The 18660-nt window shown below is 33.3% G+C and overlaps 1 protein-coding gene across 1 annotated transcript in view; it reads right to left on the reverse strand.

The window, feature by feature from the left end:
* Nucleotides 1-18433, reverse strand: part of LOC132730024 (phospholipase DDHD1-like) — a 42882-nt gene extending 24449 nt beyond the window's left edge. The window contains 5 exon segments of the mRNA XM_060715868.1: nt 7909-8027; nt 8869-9007; nt 10080-10208; nt 12792-12953; nt 17859-18433. Of these exon segments, the coding sequence (XP_060571851.1) occupies nt 7909-8027; nt 8869-9007; nt 10080-10208; nt 12792-12953; nt 17859-18309 (1000 nt within the window). The 5' untranslated portion in view covers nt 18310-18433.
* Between the last annotated feature and the right edge of the window lie 227 nt (nt 18434-18660).

Consider the following 18660-nt stretch of genomic DNA (forward strand, 5'->3'; position numbering starts at 1 on the left):
TGAACAATCTTTGTAGACACTTACTAGAAAATGTTTCATGCTTAATATCTAAACTGTAGCTATTCAGGTTTTTTCAAAGAAGACTTTTAAGTTTTTGCTATACACATATAAGAAAAATCAAAGTCAGCCCGGGCGGGGCCAATTTTGACCCCCAGGGCTTTTATTTGAACAAACTTGGTAGACATCCATTAGAACATGTTTCATGCCAAATATCTAAGCTCTAGCTCTTTGGGTTTTTTAGAAGAAGATTTTTTTAAGTTTTTACAATATGCATATAGGGAAAATCAATGACCCCCTGGGGCGGGCCAATTTTGACCGCAGGGCTTTTATTTGAACAATCTTGGTAGACACTCATTAGAAGATGTTTCATGCTTAATATCTTAGCTCTAGCTCTTTGGGTTCTTTAAAAGAAGAATATTTTAAGTTTTTACTATATGCATATAGGGAAAATCAATGACCCCCTGGGGTGGGGCCAATTTTGACCCTAGGGCTTTTATTTGAACAAATTTGGTAGACACCCATTAGAAAATGTTTCTTGCTAAATATCTTAGCCATAGCTCTTTGGGTTCTTTAAAAGAATTTTGTTTTAAGTTTTAACAATATGCATATAGGGAAAATCAATGACCCCCTGGGGCGGGGCCAATTTTAACCCCAGGGCTTTTATTTGAACAAACTTGGTAGACATCAATTAGAACATGTTTCATGCCAAACATCTAAGCTCTAGCTCTTTGGGTTTTTTAGAAGAAGATTTTTTAAGTTTTTACTATATGCATATAGGGAAAATCAATGACCCCCTTGGGCGGGGCCAATTTTGACCCCAGGGCTTTTATCTGAACAATCTTGGTAGACAACCATTAGAAGATGTTTCATGCTTAATATCTTAACTCTAGCTCTTTGGGTTCTTTAAAAGAAGATTTTTTTAAAGTTTTTACTATATGCATATAGGGAAAATCAATGACCCCCTGGGGCGGGCCAATTTTGACCCCAGGGCTTTTATTTGAACAAACTTGGTAGACATCTATTAGAACATGTTTCATGCCAAATATCTAAGCTCTAGCTCTTTGGGTTTTTTAAAAGAAATTTTTTTAAGTTTTTACTATATGCATATAGGGAAAATCAATGACCCCCTGGGGCGGGGCCAATTTTGACCCCAGGGCTTTTATCTGAACAATCTTGGTAGACAACCATTAGAAGATGTTTCATGCTTTATCTTAGCTCTAGCTCTTTGGGTTCTTTAAAAGAAGATTTTTTTAAAGTTTTTACTATATGCATATAGGGAAAATCAATGACCCCCTGGGGCGGGGCCAATTTTGACCCCAGGGCTTTTATTTGAACAAACTTGGTAGACATCCATTAGAACATGTTTCATGCCAAATATCTAAGCTCTAGCTCTTTGGGTTTTTTAGAAGAAATTTTTTTTTAAGTTTTTACTATATGCATATAGGGAAAATCAATGACCCCCTGGGGCGGGGCCAATTTTGACCCCAGGGCTTTTATTTGAACAATCTTGGTAGACATCCATTAGAACATGTTCCATGCTTAATATCTTTGCTCTAGCTCTTTGGGTTCTTTACAAGAAGATTTTTTAAAGTTTTTACTATATGCATATAGGGAAAATCAATGACCCCCTGGGGCGGGGCCAATTTTGACCCCAGGGATTTTATTTGAACAATCTTGGTAGACACTGACTAGAAGATGTTTCATGCCAAATATCTAAGCTCTAGCTCTTTGGGTTTTTTAGAAGAAGATGTTTAAAGTTTTTTCTTTTGGTTGCCATGGCAACCAGAGTTCTGCATGGAATGGAATTCTTTGAACAACTTTGTTAAGGCTTCACACAAGGAACATCCCTGTGAAGTTTCATTATGATCTGCCTTATGGTTTCAGAGGAGATGTTGTTTGAAAAATGTGAACGGACAACGGACGACGTACGACGGACAACAGACGACGGACGAAGAGTGATCCTAATAGCTCACCCTGAGCATATGCTCAGGTGAGCTAAAAACAAGAGCTGTCACAGGAGGCAGCCAAGCTCGACTAATAAAATACTGGACGCAGTGAGGAGGACAAAACTATGAAAGAAAAATCAATTATCATATTATGTATAATTTTGTATTAAGTTATAGTAAAAAATATCATTTGTTAACATAAATTCCAAGATCAAGGGAAATAATTCTATAAATAGTCACGCTAGAGTTATAAACCTTGTCACACAACATGTGTGTTATCATAAGAAATATATATTTGAAGTTTGAAGTAGATACCTTAAAAAGTAAAGAAGTTATAATATTTCTTAAAGAAAAAATCCTAAGTTCAAAGAGAGATAAATCTGTGAAAATTGCTTCAAGAGTTATGAACATTGTCACATAAAATGTAATTGATGATAAGGAATAAGTATTTGAAGTTTGAGGTAGATACCTTTAAAACTAAAAAGGTTATAGTAAAAAATAACATTTTTCTAGTAAACAACCCTAAGTTTATGGGAAGATAATTCTTGCAATATTGGTGCTAGAGTTATGAACCTTGTCACATAAGATATGGATGATGATAAGTTACATATATTTGAAATATGAAGTTGATCCCTTTAAAAATAAATAAGTTACAGTAAAAAATAATATTTTTTAAGGAATATTATAAGTTCAAGCGGAGATAAATCTAAAAATATTAGTGCTAGAGTTATGAACCTTGTCACATAAGATGGGGATGATAATAAGGTACATATATTTGAAGTATGAGAGTGATCCCTTAAGAAACAAGAGGGCCATGATGGCCCTGAGGTCGCTCACCTGTATAAAGGCCCCCCCCCCCAACCCCCAACGTTGCAGGGCCAATTTAACCCAAGGGCTTTTATTTGCACAAACTTGGTAGACACCAATAAGAAGATGTTTCATGCTAAACATCTAAGCTCTAGCTCATTGGGCTTTTTAAAAGAAGATTTTTTTAAAGTTTTTACTATACACATATAGTTAAAAACAATGACACCCCTGGGGCCGGGCCAGTTTTGACCCCAGGGCTTTTATTTAAACAAACTTTGTAGACACTAACTAGAAGATGTTTCATGCTTAATATCTAAACTCTAGCTATTTGGGTTTTTTCAAAGAAGATTTTAAGTTTTTGCTATACACATATAAAGAAAATCAATGACCCCCGGGGCGGGGCCAATTTGGACCCCAGGGCTTTTATTTGAACAAAATTTGTAGACACTCACTAAAAGATGTTTCATGCTTAATATCTTAACTCTAGCTATTTGGGTTTTTTCAAAGAAGATTTTTTAAGTTTTTGCTATACACATATAAGGAAAATCAATGACCCCCGGGACGGTGCCAATTTTGACACCAGGGCTTTTATTTGAACAAACTTGGTAGACACCTATTAGAACATGTTTGATGCTAAATATCTTAGCCATAGCTCTTTGAGTTCTTTAAAAGAAGATTTTTTAAGTTTTTACTATATGCATATAGGGAAAATCAATGACCCCCGGGGCGGGGCCAATTTTGACCCCAGGGCTTTTTATTTGAACAAACTTGGTAGACACTTATTAGAACATGTTATATGCTAAATATCTTAGCTCTAACTCTTTTGGTTCTTTAAAAGAAGATTTTTTAAGTTTTTACTATATGCATATAGGGAAAATCAATGACCCCCCGGGGCGGGGCCAATTTTAACCCCAGGGCTTTTATTTAAACAAACTTTGTAGACACCTATTAGAACATGTTTGATGCTAAATATCTTAGCCATAGCTCTTTGAGTTCTTTAAAAGAAGATTTTTTAAGTTTTTACTATATGCATATAGGGAAAATCAATGACCCCCCCGGGGCGGGGCCAATTTTGACCCCAGGGCTTTTATTTGAACAAACTTGGTAGACACTTATTAGAACATGTTTCATGCTAAATATCTTAGCTCTAACTCTTTTGGTTCTTTAAAAGAAGATTTTCTAAGTTTTTACTATATGCATATAGGGAAAATCAATGACCCCCTGGGGCGGGGCCAATTTTGACCCCAGGGCTTTTATTTGAACAAACTTGGTAGACACCTATTAGAACATGTTTGATGCTCAATATCTTAGCCATAGCTCTTTGAGTTCTTTAAAAGAAGATTTTTTAAGTTTTTACTATATGCATATAGGGAAAATCAATGACCCCCAAGGGCGGGGCCAATTTTGACCCCAGGGCTTTTATTTGAACAAACTTGGTAGACACCCATTAGAACATGTTTGATGCTAAATATCTTAGCTCTAGCTCTTTGGGTTCTTTAAAAGAAGATTTTTTAAGTTTTTACTATATGCATATAGGGAAAATCAATGACCCCCTGGGGCGGGGCCAATTTTGACCCCAGGGCTTTTATTTGAACAAACTTGGTAGACACTCACTAGAAGATGTTTCATGCCAAATATCTAAGCTCTAGCTCTTATGGTTTTTTAAAAGAAGATATTTAAAGTTTTTTCTTTTGGTTGCCATGGCAACCAGAGTTCTGCATGAAATTAAATTCTTTGAACAATTTTTAAAGGTGACCACCAAAGGAACATTCCTGTGAAGTTTGGATGAAATTGGCTTAGTGGTTTATGAGGAGATGTCATTTAAAGTAAAAGTTTACGGACGGACGACGGATGACGGACGGACACCGGACGAAAAGCGATCACAAAAGCTCACCCTGTCACTTTGTGACAGGTGAGCTAATAAAAAAGTAACAGTAAAAAATAGTATTTTTTAAGGAAAATTCTAAGTTCAAGGGGAGATAAATCTGAAAATATTGGTGCTAGAGTTATGGACCTTGTCACATAAGATGTGGTTGATGATAAGGAACATATATTTGAAGTTTTAAGTTGATACCTTAAGAAATGACAAAGTAATAGTGAAAAATATTTTACTGCACCAAAACTTTAATGCGGACGCCGACGCCGACACCGGGGCGAGTACGACAGCTCTCCATATACTTCATATAGTGCAGCTAATAAGGAATGCAGAGTACCAGTTTTTGAGCACAGCACTTCTTATCAATAAGATCTATCATCCTATGAAGTTTGAAGTCCATAGCTTTTTAATTTATGAGAAATGGCCCGACAAAAATAAAGTATGAAAATTAACAAAGGGCAATAACTGAAAAATTAAGAAGTGCAGAGTAACGATTCTTGTGCACTGCATTTCTTCTAAATGAGATCTATCATCCTATGAAGTTTCAAGTCCATAGCTTTTATACTTTATGAGAAATGGCTCAGACAAAAATAAAGTATGAAAATTAACTAAGGGCAATAACTCAAAAATTAAGAAGTGCAGAGTAACGATTCTTGTGCACTGCACTTCAGGTCATTATAAGAAGCATGCATACTAAGATTGGAGTTAATCCAACTTATAGTAATTGATTTTAGTCCGGACAAGCTTAACGGGACGCAGATGCAGACATTGACGACAGCCGACACAGCTAACAAAAGTAACCCCTATATGTCGCCTTTTTAAGGCAACACAAAAACCTAAATATTTTTCTTATTTATAAAGGAAATTGCATGGTAATAAGTTGCAGTTGATAACTTTGGTTGTGCAGAAAGAACCTTCAACAGGTATTTCTAAATTCACAAGGGGATTCAAGTCAATGAAAATCCATGATAGAATTATGAGTTAGTGGCAATGAACTACAATTAAGAACCCTGAGACATGAAGTTTCAAGTGAATAGCTTCTGTGATTAATTAAATACAAAGTTGCATACAAAATCATAACCCAGTGTTAAGCAGGTATCAGAGTTAATATAATAGCCCTGTTTTATTCCAATAGACAAGCTAATACCACATACTTTTGGCAAAAATATCATTTGATTGAAATTGTTATAATGTTGTTAATATGAATGAATTACTACCCACTTTTCAAAAGTTTGTATAAGAATGCAATATGGTATTCTACTGTCTTACTGCTGAAATAAACAAGAGCATCACTTGCAAAGTTAACACTCATCTGTTAATAGTTTTTATTATAAAAATTCTTACATTCTAAAAGGGGTATTACTTATAAAAATTATGCTTTTATGAAAATGCCCATTTGCTAACAACTATTCCTAGTGATAATCAAGTTTTCCAAGTTCCATGTTGTTAGTTTTGAGCAATTATGACAAAAAGTTAAAGATGGGCATAACTAGAAATAAGTGTTTTTTTCATAATAATGTTCCTTGTCTTCCTACTTTACATTTTCATGAAAAACATTTTTACCAAGTTTCATGTTGATACAGTTCATAGTTTTGAAATCATTCTACTTAGTAGGCAATTTTGACAAAAAAATCCCAGTGAAAAAGGGGCATAACTCTGAAAAGCATTGCTTTTAGTATACTGGGATCCTACATATTACCGGACAAAATATGAAGTTTTTTATCTGTAACTTTTATTTAAAATAATAAAAAAGAATGGAATTTCACCCAAATAATTTTGGGTTCTTAATGGACGTAAAATTCTTTTATCAAATATGAAATTAAACATTTGACTGTAGAAATGTGTCTTTAAAGTAGGCCTTTATAAGAGGAAAAATATCGCGCAAACAACTCAATTTACCGGACATTGTGTTTCAAACAATTTTGAAGTCGTGAATTAAAATTAATCTTTAAATAATCAGCAAGGAAACTACGACTATTGAATGGCAAGGTTAAGATATTTGAAAATCCTAGTATGTCACTAGAAATAGACACTGCAGCCATGCCTGTTATGAAAAGGCCAATATATGGTGTAATTGAAATAAACACTATTAACTCAATTAACGTATTGATTCTTCATGATCCTTAAGCGTATGAAACATTTTAATATTTAAATTAATTCTGTTCTTTGTCATACAGTTTCCATTTGGTCATCATGTAGCATGTTACAAAAGCCATAAAATCTATTTTATTAACATTTCATGTAGAGTTTCCTCCCATGGGCGTAACCCGTTTCCTTATATGTTTTTTTCATTTACACTTCTTTGTAAAAAAACAACAACGAGATACTGTTAAGATTAAATTCAAAATTACTTTTTATCATTAAGATATGTTACGATTGTCTCTTTAGGTAACTTTGAAAAGAATTAAAAGTAAAACCTATTTAAAAAAACCCATTAAGGGTCTCTTTATTTGGGACTGTACAGAACAGATTATTCCCCCGCATGACCAGGTCATGAAATAACTAGTAAACAAAAGGGCATGTTAGTAGATAAAGAACTGAATCAACAATATTTACCTGAGAGTGGTTTTGTTGTTTTTTACTTAGAAAAAGAAAGTGTGTGTACAATTCAGACTGTATGATTTTTTAATCGAAGCAAAAAATAAAGCACTATTCAGCAGTAATAGTTTTTGTCCGGTAAACTGATTGTCCGGTAATTATGTAGGATCCCAGTAATGCCCCTTTGTCTAGAACTGTTGCTTGACATGATAAACAAGTATTTTATGCTTAAACCATTCATAGTTAAGAAATCATTTTACTTATAAGGCAATTTTGACCAAAATTCCAAGTTAAAAACTTATAAGGTTTTGGAATTTTGCCCCTTGTCTAAAAACTACATCATTATCTCTAAGTTTTGTGTTTATACCTTCAACATTGTTTAAGAAACAGGCTATATTAAAGTTTTGCACAACAACGAGGATCACAACAACAACAACAACAGAGATCATAAAAGCTTGACTTTTTCTTCGAAACAGAGGAGATAAAAACTGTGACTTTGTTGGTGGCAGTATTAGAATAGTGGCCATCAAATTCAGATTTTATGCCTGATTGGTTACTTTAACTTTTGATATTTTTGAGAGACTTCCCTGTTAATTTTATGAGAAATCATTAACAAAGTTAAAGGTTCATGTTGAACTAAAACTTGTCTAGTCAAATTTTTTTAAGAGAGAGGACTTGTTATTCACATATTAAGAGTCAATCAGCTGCTTTAATAACCTACTTTATTCCAACTTAACCTACCTCCATCTAACCTCAATGAAGATCTCCATTCTACTGGAAGAAACTCTGCTCTCTGGTTTTCTTGATTCTCAAAATTTGGGAACGCTTTAGCCTTCACATGCTCTAGTTTATCTCTCATGCTGAAATGTGCAAAAATATGTGACATGCAGTTAGTTATCTATAAGAATAAATTACCATATTAGTTCTCAGATATACCGTATAGGCAAATCAGCTGTTATCAAAATAGCTGATATTAAAAGCCTCAAGTTTAAAGGTGAAAAATGAAGGGCTGTTGGGGGAGAGGGGAGAAACAGCCATTGACACACTTTCTCTCAAATAAAAAGCATTTGCCCAAATAATGATAATATCTATAAACGGTTAAAGTGGAAGAGCAATTTATAAATATATTAGATAAAAAAAAATTCAAACCAGAAAAAGGTACAACTCATTGCCCTTTTATCAAGAAACTGACCTAAATAATATTTATCATCAGTTGAATATTGGGACATGTAAAATAATGTCTTTAATCAAGATAACTGAGCACTTTAAAAAAATTAATTTGTGAAATATATGATCTTACTGGGTTTTTTTTGCACAAATGTCAGTTTGACAAATCAACCGGTATAGAAGTTTTGCAAGAAAAAAATAAACAAAAAGTTAATGTAGCCTATATAAAAAAAATTCTCTACATTATAAAGAAAACAAACGTTTTAAATCTTTAAAATAAAACAAATAAAACAAACGGTTTAACCCTTTAAAATTAACATCCTATGATGAACAAGTTTTCAATAAAAAAAGAAAATATCAAATTTCTTAGCTATTCTAGTGTGTAATTAAATACATTGCATGCAACTTTCAAAATGCATATAATGATACCATGTTAGAAATAACAAAATACTGAATGAAGATTTTACAAATATACTGATGCTATGTTACAATTTACAATTAAATCTTTCTTCTTCTCTTTTTTCATAAACTTACTCGAGGCAGCATCTGACAATATGGCCAGTGTCCATTTTCTGACCAATGCCATGTACAACAAAGACAAGATGAGTGATGTCTGTAGGTTTATCGTCCATCATAGCTTCCATACAATAACCTCTATGAAGCCTAGCACCAGCTGAAAATACGCAAGATAGCTTTATACAAATATATACATAATATTTACGCCATATGTTTATGGTTACTATTGAGTGTTGCACACATAAATCTAGAGATTCAATACAGATTGATTCTACAAAACTTATTTGTATATTTACTTTGACTGTACAAAAACACTTTCCAAAAATATACAACAATATCATAAAACATTTAGCCAACAGATGACATGAAAACCTTTGATAAAATAATAGAGGTTCAGTGTTTATTATCATAAATGCAAATATTCCAGTATCTAAACAAATGATTTCCTAAATATAACAGAATCAGTTTTCCTAAAATTGTATTTTCTGTTAAAATTATAAAGATAATTATAAACTACATAAACCACATACTTTACATATATTCTTGTACTGCATGTATCTGCAGTCATAAATATAACCAGTTATTATAAGTTAAACACAATCTTTTGTGAAAACAATTAGAAAGTTCCAGAATTTTCACATATTGTGCTGAAAATTGATTATCTAACTTGTATATCTTATATCTATGTGTTTTACTTTTTTCAAAATCATCTCAGTTCAAAATTTGGTTGTTATTGAGAAGTTTTGCTCTAGAATGGTTAAATCTTTTGTGAAGTCTGAGTTTGGGAAAACTTGAAACAGTTGTTGTAAAGAGGTAGTTATTCTACACAGGGCTGTTCTGCAGAGGTTGCACTGTATATTCATATAATGGCCATTCAATTTTGATCTTAAAATATAAATACAGTCAAATTGTGAACAAAGGAAATCCAAGGATGATACCAAACATGGCCTTTATAGACAAGTGGACTTTATTTAGAGGCTGCTTTGGTGTTGTTTTTTTTATAGTAATCAACGATTGTCCAATCCGATTGTCAACAAGGGGTCTCTATTTACAGGTTGATCATTATTCAGATGTGGTCTTTAACACAGGTTTTTACTGTAATGTGTAATTTTACTTAATCACTTTATTCCAACCATCCTCTACCCTTTTTCTAGCATACCAATGCATAATGTAAAAATATAAGGTATAAGCATTTTTCTTAATAAAGTATTTACTACAAAACAACTTACATTTTTGAACACCTATTTTATTTCCAACAGCTCTCAAAAATCTAGAGGATGTTGTGTCACTAAACATGAACACATCTACTGGGGAATTCCACTCCAGATAGAAGTCTGTAAACCGAATGTTGAGGATGACTAGAAAAGAACAAGATATGTTTGTAAAACATGTATGCCCCCTATCAGCAGCCAATTAGTCATGTGATAAGGTTATTATGCATGACTTCTGACCCAGTGATCAAACAATTAATAAGGGTTATCAAGTATCTACTGGTCATGACCTTAACCTTTGACCCCTTGACACAAAACTCAATAGGGGTCATCTGCTGGTCACGACCAATCATCATACAAAGTTTGAAGTTCCTAGGCCTAAGCGTTTTTAATTAAATGATCGGAAACCGTTTTTACCTTCAAGGTCAATGTGACCTTGACCTTTGACCCCTTGACCCAAAACTCAATAGGGGTCATCTGCTGGTCATGACCAATTATCATACAAAGTTTGAAGTTCCTAGGCCTAAGCTTTTTTAGTTAATTGATCGGAAACCGTTTTTACCTACAAGGTCAATGTGACCTTGACCTTTGACCCCTTGACCCCAAAATCAATAGGTCATCTGCTGGTCATGACCTATCACTTTACCAAGTACGAAGTTCCTAGGCCTTAGGGTTCTTAAGTTATTTATTGGAAAGCATTTTTACCTACAAGGTCAATGTGACCTTGCCCTTTGACCCCTTAACCCCAAAATCAATAGGGGTCATCTGCTGGTCATGACCAATCACCATACCAAGTTTGAAGTTCCTAGGCCTAAGGGTTCTTTAGTTATTTATCGGAAACAATTTTTACCTACAAGATCAATGTGACCTTGACCTTTGACCCCTTAACCCCAAAATCAATAGAGGTCATCTGCTGGTCATGACCAATCACCATACCAAGTTTGAAGTTCCTATGCCTTAGGGTTCTTTCGTTATTGATCAGAAACCGTTTTTACCCAAGAGGTCAATGTGACCTTGACCTTTGACCCCTTGTCCCCAAAATCAATAGGGGTCATCTACTGATCATGACCAATCACCATATCAAGTTTGAAGTTCCTAGGCCTTAAAGTTCTTTAGTTATTGATCGGAAACCGTTTTTGCTTTCAAGGTCAATGTGACCTTGACCTTTGACCCCTTGACCCCAAAGTCAATAGGGTCATCTACTGATCATGACCAATCACCATACCAAGTTTGAAGTTCCTAGGCCTTTAAGTTCTTTAGTTATTGATCGGAAACCGTTTTTGCTTACAAGGTCAATGTAACCTTGACCTTTGACCCCTTGACCCCAAAATCAATAGGGGTCATCTACTGATCATGACCAATCACCATACCAAGTTTGAAGTTCCTAGGCCTTAAGGTTCTTTAGTTATTGATCAGAAACCGTTTTTACCCAAGTGGTCAATGTGACCTTGACCTTTGACCCCTTGACCCCAAAATCAATAGGGGTCATCTACTGATCATGATCAATCACCATACCAAGTTTGAAGTTCCTAGGCCTTAAAGTTCTTTAGTTATTGATCGGAAACCGTTTTTGCTTTCAAGGTCAATGTGACCTTGACCTTTGACCCCTTGACCCCAAAGTCAATAGGGTCATCTACTGATCATGACCAATCACCATACCAAGTTTGAAGTTCCTAGGCCTTAAAGTTCTTTAGTTATTGATCGGAAACCGTTTTTGCTTACAAGGTCAATGTGACCTTGACCTTTGACCCCTTGACCCCAAAATCTATAGGGGTCATCTACTGATCATGACCAATCACCATACCAAGTTTGAAGTTCATAGGCCTTAAGGTTCTTTAGTTATTGATCAGAAACCGTTTTAGCTTACAAGGTCAATGTGACCTTGATCTTTGACCCCTTGACCCCAAAATCAATAGGGGTCATCTACTGATCATGACCAATCACCATACCAAATTTGAAGTTCCTAGGCCTTAAGGTTCTTTAGTTATTGATCGGAAACCGTTTTTGCTTACAAGGTCAATGTGACCTTGACCTTTGACCCCTTGACCCCAAAATCAATAGTGGTCATCTACTGATCATGACCAATCACCATACCAAGTTTGATGTTCCTAGGCCTTAAGGTTCTTTAGTTATTGATCGGAAACCGTTTTTGCTTACAAGGTCAATGTGACCTTGACCTTTGACCCCTTGACCCCAAAATCAATAGGGGTCATCTACTGGTCATGACCAATCACCATACCAAGTTTGAAGTTCTTAGGCCTAAGGGTTCTTTAGTTATCACTCGGAAACCATTTGGTCTACGGACCGACGGACCGACAAGTGCAAAGCAATATACCCCCTTTTCTTCGAAATGGGGGCATAAAAATCAAAACTTTTACTATATATCACAATTTCTTGAACAAAAACTAAAACAATTTTATAAGGAAGACAAAGCAGCAAACATGCAATTCACAGATAGTGGTTCACCTGCCACCTGGTAATTAACATGTCTGCCTTTCAACTCAGTGATCATATTTGATCTCCGCTGGATTGTTATCACATGTCCTTTTATTTTATGATATCTTATTGTTTAAACATAAATATATAAAAGAAAATAGCATGAACACAATTCTAAAGTATCCCCACTATTAAACTGGTAGGACCTAGCCTTAATTCAGAACACTTCCTTAAAGATATTGGCAAGCACAAGAACTGATTTAGAATCTATAAAATATATTCAATCTTACAAACCTGGTTTCGGTCCCTTTTTATCTGTGACAGGTTCTTCTACCAGCCTGTGACCCAGAAATGTTCCAAGGTATTCTGTCTCTATTTGAGATGCATAGCCATCTTCAACTGGTTGCCATGTATTGTCATAAAACCAAGTACCTCTCATAATTTTACTTTTGTCATCTTAATAGAATATAAAACCAAAATTTCACAAAAGTACAAACAATCTGGCATACATGCCTGATGGTGAAATATGCTGTATATAGCTAACACCCATATTAAACTGGTTAAGTGTTGGAAATTTGACAATATTAGGAGGTACATGTATGCTGCTAAAATGGAAAATTGATTAATGGGAATAGGGAGAAGTTGTAGTAGTCTGTCTGGTATGGGATAACTCATTATAAGGGCTTGTCAAGAGGCTCTCACAAATTACATGTGTTTACCTTCTATAGGGGTGGCAACTATATTATTGTTGATTTTATACATCATGTAGAGCTTACATTGAATGAATATGACGAAAATCTAGTTGATGCTATTTAGGTGACTATAGCATCTAGGTGACACTGGACATGCCCACACAGGAAAATCTGACCAAACAATCAGATCTTCTTTAAACAAATTTTATCTGATCTGGGAGACCAGACTATTGTTTAACCACATCATGGAAGTGACAACAACAAATAAGGATAATGATTTTCTATTCATAATTATTATGGTAATGTAACGATTCGCCACACTAACGATTCGCCTCATAATGATACGCCACAGAGTATTAACGATTCGCCACAGTAATGTAACGATTCGCTATGTGTTCAAAATCAAATACAAACTTTTTCACACCTGTTTTCAAACTGTTGATATATACTAAAAACAGCTTTTTCTTTTAAATAAAAACACATGAAAACAAATATTTTATTACCAAAATTACATTACACATTGTAGTTAAACTTCGTTATTATTATAAACTAGAAGATATATCATATCGTACAAGATGGGGTATACCAATTAATATATTCAGGTGTTTGGAATTTAAAAACAATACCAACCTTTACAGATGACAGATACGTATTTTACTATTTAAATGCAAACTTTGAAGTTCTTTACAGTTTTATCACTGACAAGTATTTCGACATTAGAATGTTATTACTAAGTTATCTAGGATACATATAAACTTCTCATGATAAACGAATTCATGCATGTAGCACTTGTTTTTTTTTAACGCAAAACAAAAAATATCAACAATGAATTCATTAAGAAAATCTGACAGGAATGGGAAAACATTTCTGTTTGGTATTTATTCTGGAATTATAAATTGATTTAATGCATGTATCATATATGTATTATAATTGCATGTCAGAACAATGAAAACTAAGTTCAAATTATTGATTCATTTTCCATTCATTTCTATAATATTTTGGTTTCAGTGCAGTGATTTTTTTACCTCTGCATCCTGAGTCCAGGACTCATTGAATTTGCTGTGGATGCAAAGTTTCAATTAATGTGCATCTTTTGGATGCATACTTTTTCTGAGTAGGGAGTCCTGTCTGACAGGAATTTGGTAATAAATACAAAATTGTGTTCAAATTATGTCAATCATATTCTAGTTCTGCAAATCTTCTACAGATAAGAAATAGTAATGTGCTTTACTATAGATAAGCATAAAAATATTAAGGAAAAGGAAGTTTTGATAAATCTCAAACTATATTAATTGAAATAAACTGATTAAATTTATTTGACAGTTTTGAATAATTTCAGTATCAGAAGCATTGCAATTGATGTAGAAATCAAATTCATTTTTTTTTTCATTCGATTGTTAATATACCTTTTATATCACTAAAGCAATATTAAGCCTTGTAACTTGGATTATTAGGCTAAATTTTGGGACTCATAGATTTAAAGCCCAGCGAGTCCTAGGACCCACACTGATGAGTTTGTAAAAAAATCACTGCAGTGTAATCAAAATACATGTTAAACTAGCCTATAGTCTGTCCCATCCAATTTGAATATTCCATTTTTTATTTAATATAATTGTAAAATCATTTAAATTAATATCATGTTAACCCTAACGTCTATATCTCTAGGCATGTTTTTCATTTTTTTCATAACGTCAGTAATATGGTCACAATGTTGAAATTATATTTTTTCCCGTTGACTTACGTTGTAACCTGACGTGACGTCCATTTCAAAATGGCGGCGCCCATATAGACGTCATTTAGGGTTCATCTCACAATTAGCGTGAAATGTACTTGGTAATTATAAAAATTGATTATTCTTATTTACTTACTGGTCAAAAGCTAAATGTTATCATTAATAAGAAAAATGAGAAACAAAGTTGGTGTCAAAAAGGCAAATTTTACTAGCAAACCATTATTTAAAATGATAAAAAACCTTTTGAAGTAAAAATACCAGTATTCGCTTTATAAATTCTAAAACACAAAGATTATATAATTACCATGATATACTGTCGTATTTTATATTATTTTTAAGAGAAAAGGAGCAATGAAGTGATTTAAGTAGATAGCTTTTCAATCAAGCGCGTAACTTGAATACCGCAACGCGTCGTAGGTTTACACTAATTCTGTAGTTGTCTGAATTCTGTGCATTAGTATATATCACGTCTATTCAAAAATAATTAAATTGATCAGGTTCGATGGGATACAAAAATATGTTACCCTTCTTATTTCGGGTGCGATGTAAGTGCGCTAAAAAACTTTTCGTAGGTTTCAACTTTCACAAGAAAATCGCCAACGAATACTACATTATCATGCTGCAAATCTAACAAGAATATATAGAAAGGGGAACTGAGTCACTATATGTTAAGCATTGGTTTGCTTGTAACCACAGTGTCTACTTAAACTAGCTCCCTCGCTAATGAGAGAACACAGACTCGCTTGCGAGGAAAAATGTAAATTGTAAGAATATAATATCATGCTTTCTAGTTTGAGCAACTAAACGTAGGCCTGAACACTTTAAGCTTGTAAATACAAATTTAACTTTCAGCCTCACAATTTAACAAAATGTCAAGAAATACCGGCAGTGATTTGATATTATTAAGAATAAGTTTGAATTGGAGCGTTCAATAAGCTGCAATAAGTGTGTTTTTGGTAGACTTAAAGTGTTACATAATATATTTTATAATTATGGTACTGTTATAGATTCATGTTATTAAGCGTGTTTAAAATTAATTAAATGTTATCAAAAGTTTTATAATTAATAATGAATTGAAGTGTAATTTAACAGTTAAGTTGCGAAATCTGGGTATACAAAAAATATTTTTAATGCCATCAAGACAAATTTATCTCAACGCTTAAAATTATCTGTATGAGGTTACATATGCCTAACCGCCCTCTGTCAAATGCCGCAACTGGAATCATCCATAAAAAGCGCGAGGCATTTTTGTTAACGTCATATATTTCGTAAATTGTTGTTGACGTAATAAAAGTTTTTTTTTTCGTCAGGAATCCATTTTCAGAGTTATAAACATTGTGATGTTGACATGTAAAATTGATGGGCCGTTCTTGAATTATGGATTTGGAACATACTGAAATTATGATGTGTTTCATATACATAATTCATTTGCTAACCCAGATAACTCCACAAATTGAACAATGTTTTAATAATGAGACGGATTAACAGTTTAAAATATTCTGGATCATCATAACTTACATAAGTGTAGGAGTCATGCCATTCAGGAGTTTCAAAGTAAAAAATGGGATCTACGGAACTGGATAGAATGTGGTACCTAATGAAGGAATCTTCAGAATGCGAATTTGTCGTGACGTTTATAAAGATCTATTTCGAAATTCAATTTCATAGGGATTCTATTCAGCTTAAAAGTAAGTGCAATTTCTAGATTTACTTCATGTGACTCGACAAGTTGCTTATTATTTATTTTTTAAAGTTTTCCATCACGCATTGCAACTAAACTGTTACATCTTGTAGATCATGCTTTGTAAAATAATCATGAAACGACCCCGACAACCTCATGTATATTTTGGAAACATGACACGTGCTTTCTCCCGTTCATCTTCAAATGAAGAGTACTTCGGCAATGGCTACGGAAAATAAACAACAGAGATTTACCATAGAGAAATCAAAATTTGCTTTAACAAGAAAAGTAGATACTTTAGAGAAAAATCCTGAAAAATCTCGAGGGTGACTTTTTTTTAGTTTACAAAAATAGTTTAATTTTTATTCAACCTCGTTTTTTTAATTCACACCAGGCAAAAGTTCATTTCCATTTTTAATGGGACAGACTATAGTTTTCTTATTAAGTCCTTTAAGGATTATTTCGGTGTCAATTAAATATTTCTACAACAATCCTAAGGTGTGACAAATGTTTTAGATAAGCGTTCTTTAATCAATTATCGAAAATCAATTTTTGTAATGAACACATGTTTTTGCAATACCCATTTTTAAAATAAAATATATTTGACATATATATACATAAATATAAAATAATAAATTGACATATAGGTTTATGATGAATTCAATATATTTCAACATATAATTACTTTCTTGTAAAAATTACTTTCTGTAAAAATGTTAACTTGATAAATTGAAAATCCGCGATGGGAGTCTTAACTTCATATTACTTGTATTAAGAAACATGATTAAATTATTGTCATTGTCAAATTATTTAAAAAAAAAAAAAGTTTGTTGATTTAATTGAACTAGGACCAGTCAAACTAAAAAAAATCATTGTTATAATCATACTGTGGCGATTTGTTATTTAACTGTGGCGAATCGTTATTACTCTGTGGAGAATCGTTATGTAGCGGATCGTTAGTGTGGTGAATCGTTACTAATTCATTATTATGAACATCGAATCCTGTAAGAAAATATTTTTCAACAGCCAAAATAAATGTGACAAAATACACCTAACATGAATTTGGTTCATGTCATTTCTGTTATGTAAATAATAAATATTAAATGAGTAATTTATTCCTTTTTATATTTATTCATGAGAATTAAATAAGTATATTTCAGTATCTTTCAGTTTTAGGTATACAATGTGTAAAAATAAGTCATCTTGTCAACAAAATTTAAAGCATTTATAAAACTGTATAACATTTGATATCATACCTGACCAATACACAGGACTGCATGACCGTTTTGGGACATCAACCTCATAAAGACCTCCCCGTACTAAAATAAGATCAAGGTCTGCCACTTCAGATTCTGTCAGATCTTCTGTTCCATTTTGTTGTTGTACCCTAAAACGACATTCAATTCGCAACGAGTCATATCCAATAAATGGAGTCCATCTCTTGTCTCCCTCCTTTTTATAAAACCATCTTACTTCTTCAGGTTGGAGGTGGTCTACATACTCTTTCTTTGGATAAAGGTATTTTCTAGATCTTGGAGGTGTTCCCTGACTAACAATTGAATCTGCTACCGATTCCCTGTCACTGTCAATTTCTTCAAATGAATCGGATATTGCAAGTGATTCCAGTGAAGGGTACATACGTGTTTCTGTAATATCCCCTCCGCTAAATTCAGAATTAATACCGTCTCCAGGTGCAGAAAAGTTCATTTTTTAAAAATAAATTGGTAATCATCACCAAAACGAGCTGTCACGTAGTATGACACTGAATAATACCGTTGACAGCTGTTTGTTTATCGATTTGAACTTTGCCCCTACTTTCAATATCAGTAGCACGAGTTTCGAAAATTCTTTTTTAAAAGATATAAGAAAATATAATAGGTATCCTATAATATATGAGAGATTGAATTTTCGTTTTCGTTTTTGAAAAGACTTTTGTAATATTTGTCTTTATTCATGCATAATTTAATCATATCTTTTTACGAATATACGCATAGGCATTTTCCAAGCGTTTTTGGATTGCAAGCGTTTGTAACTTTGCACACCGATCAGCGATAGTTT

The sequence above is a fragment of the Ruditapes philippinarum genome, unplaced genomic scaffold (genome assembly GCF_026571515.1).
Source record: "Ruditapes philippinarum isolate M1 unplaced genomic scaffold, ASM2657151v2 ctg155_1_1_1_1, whole genome shotgun sequence".
NCBI lineage: Eukaryota > Metazoa > Mollusca > Bivalvia > Venerida > Veneridae > Ruditapes > Ruditapes philippinarum.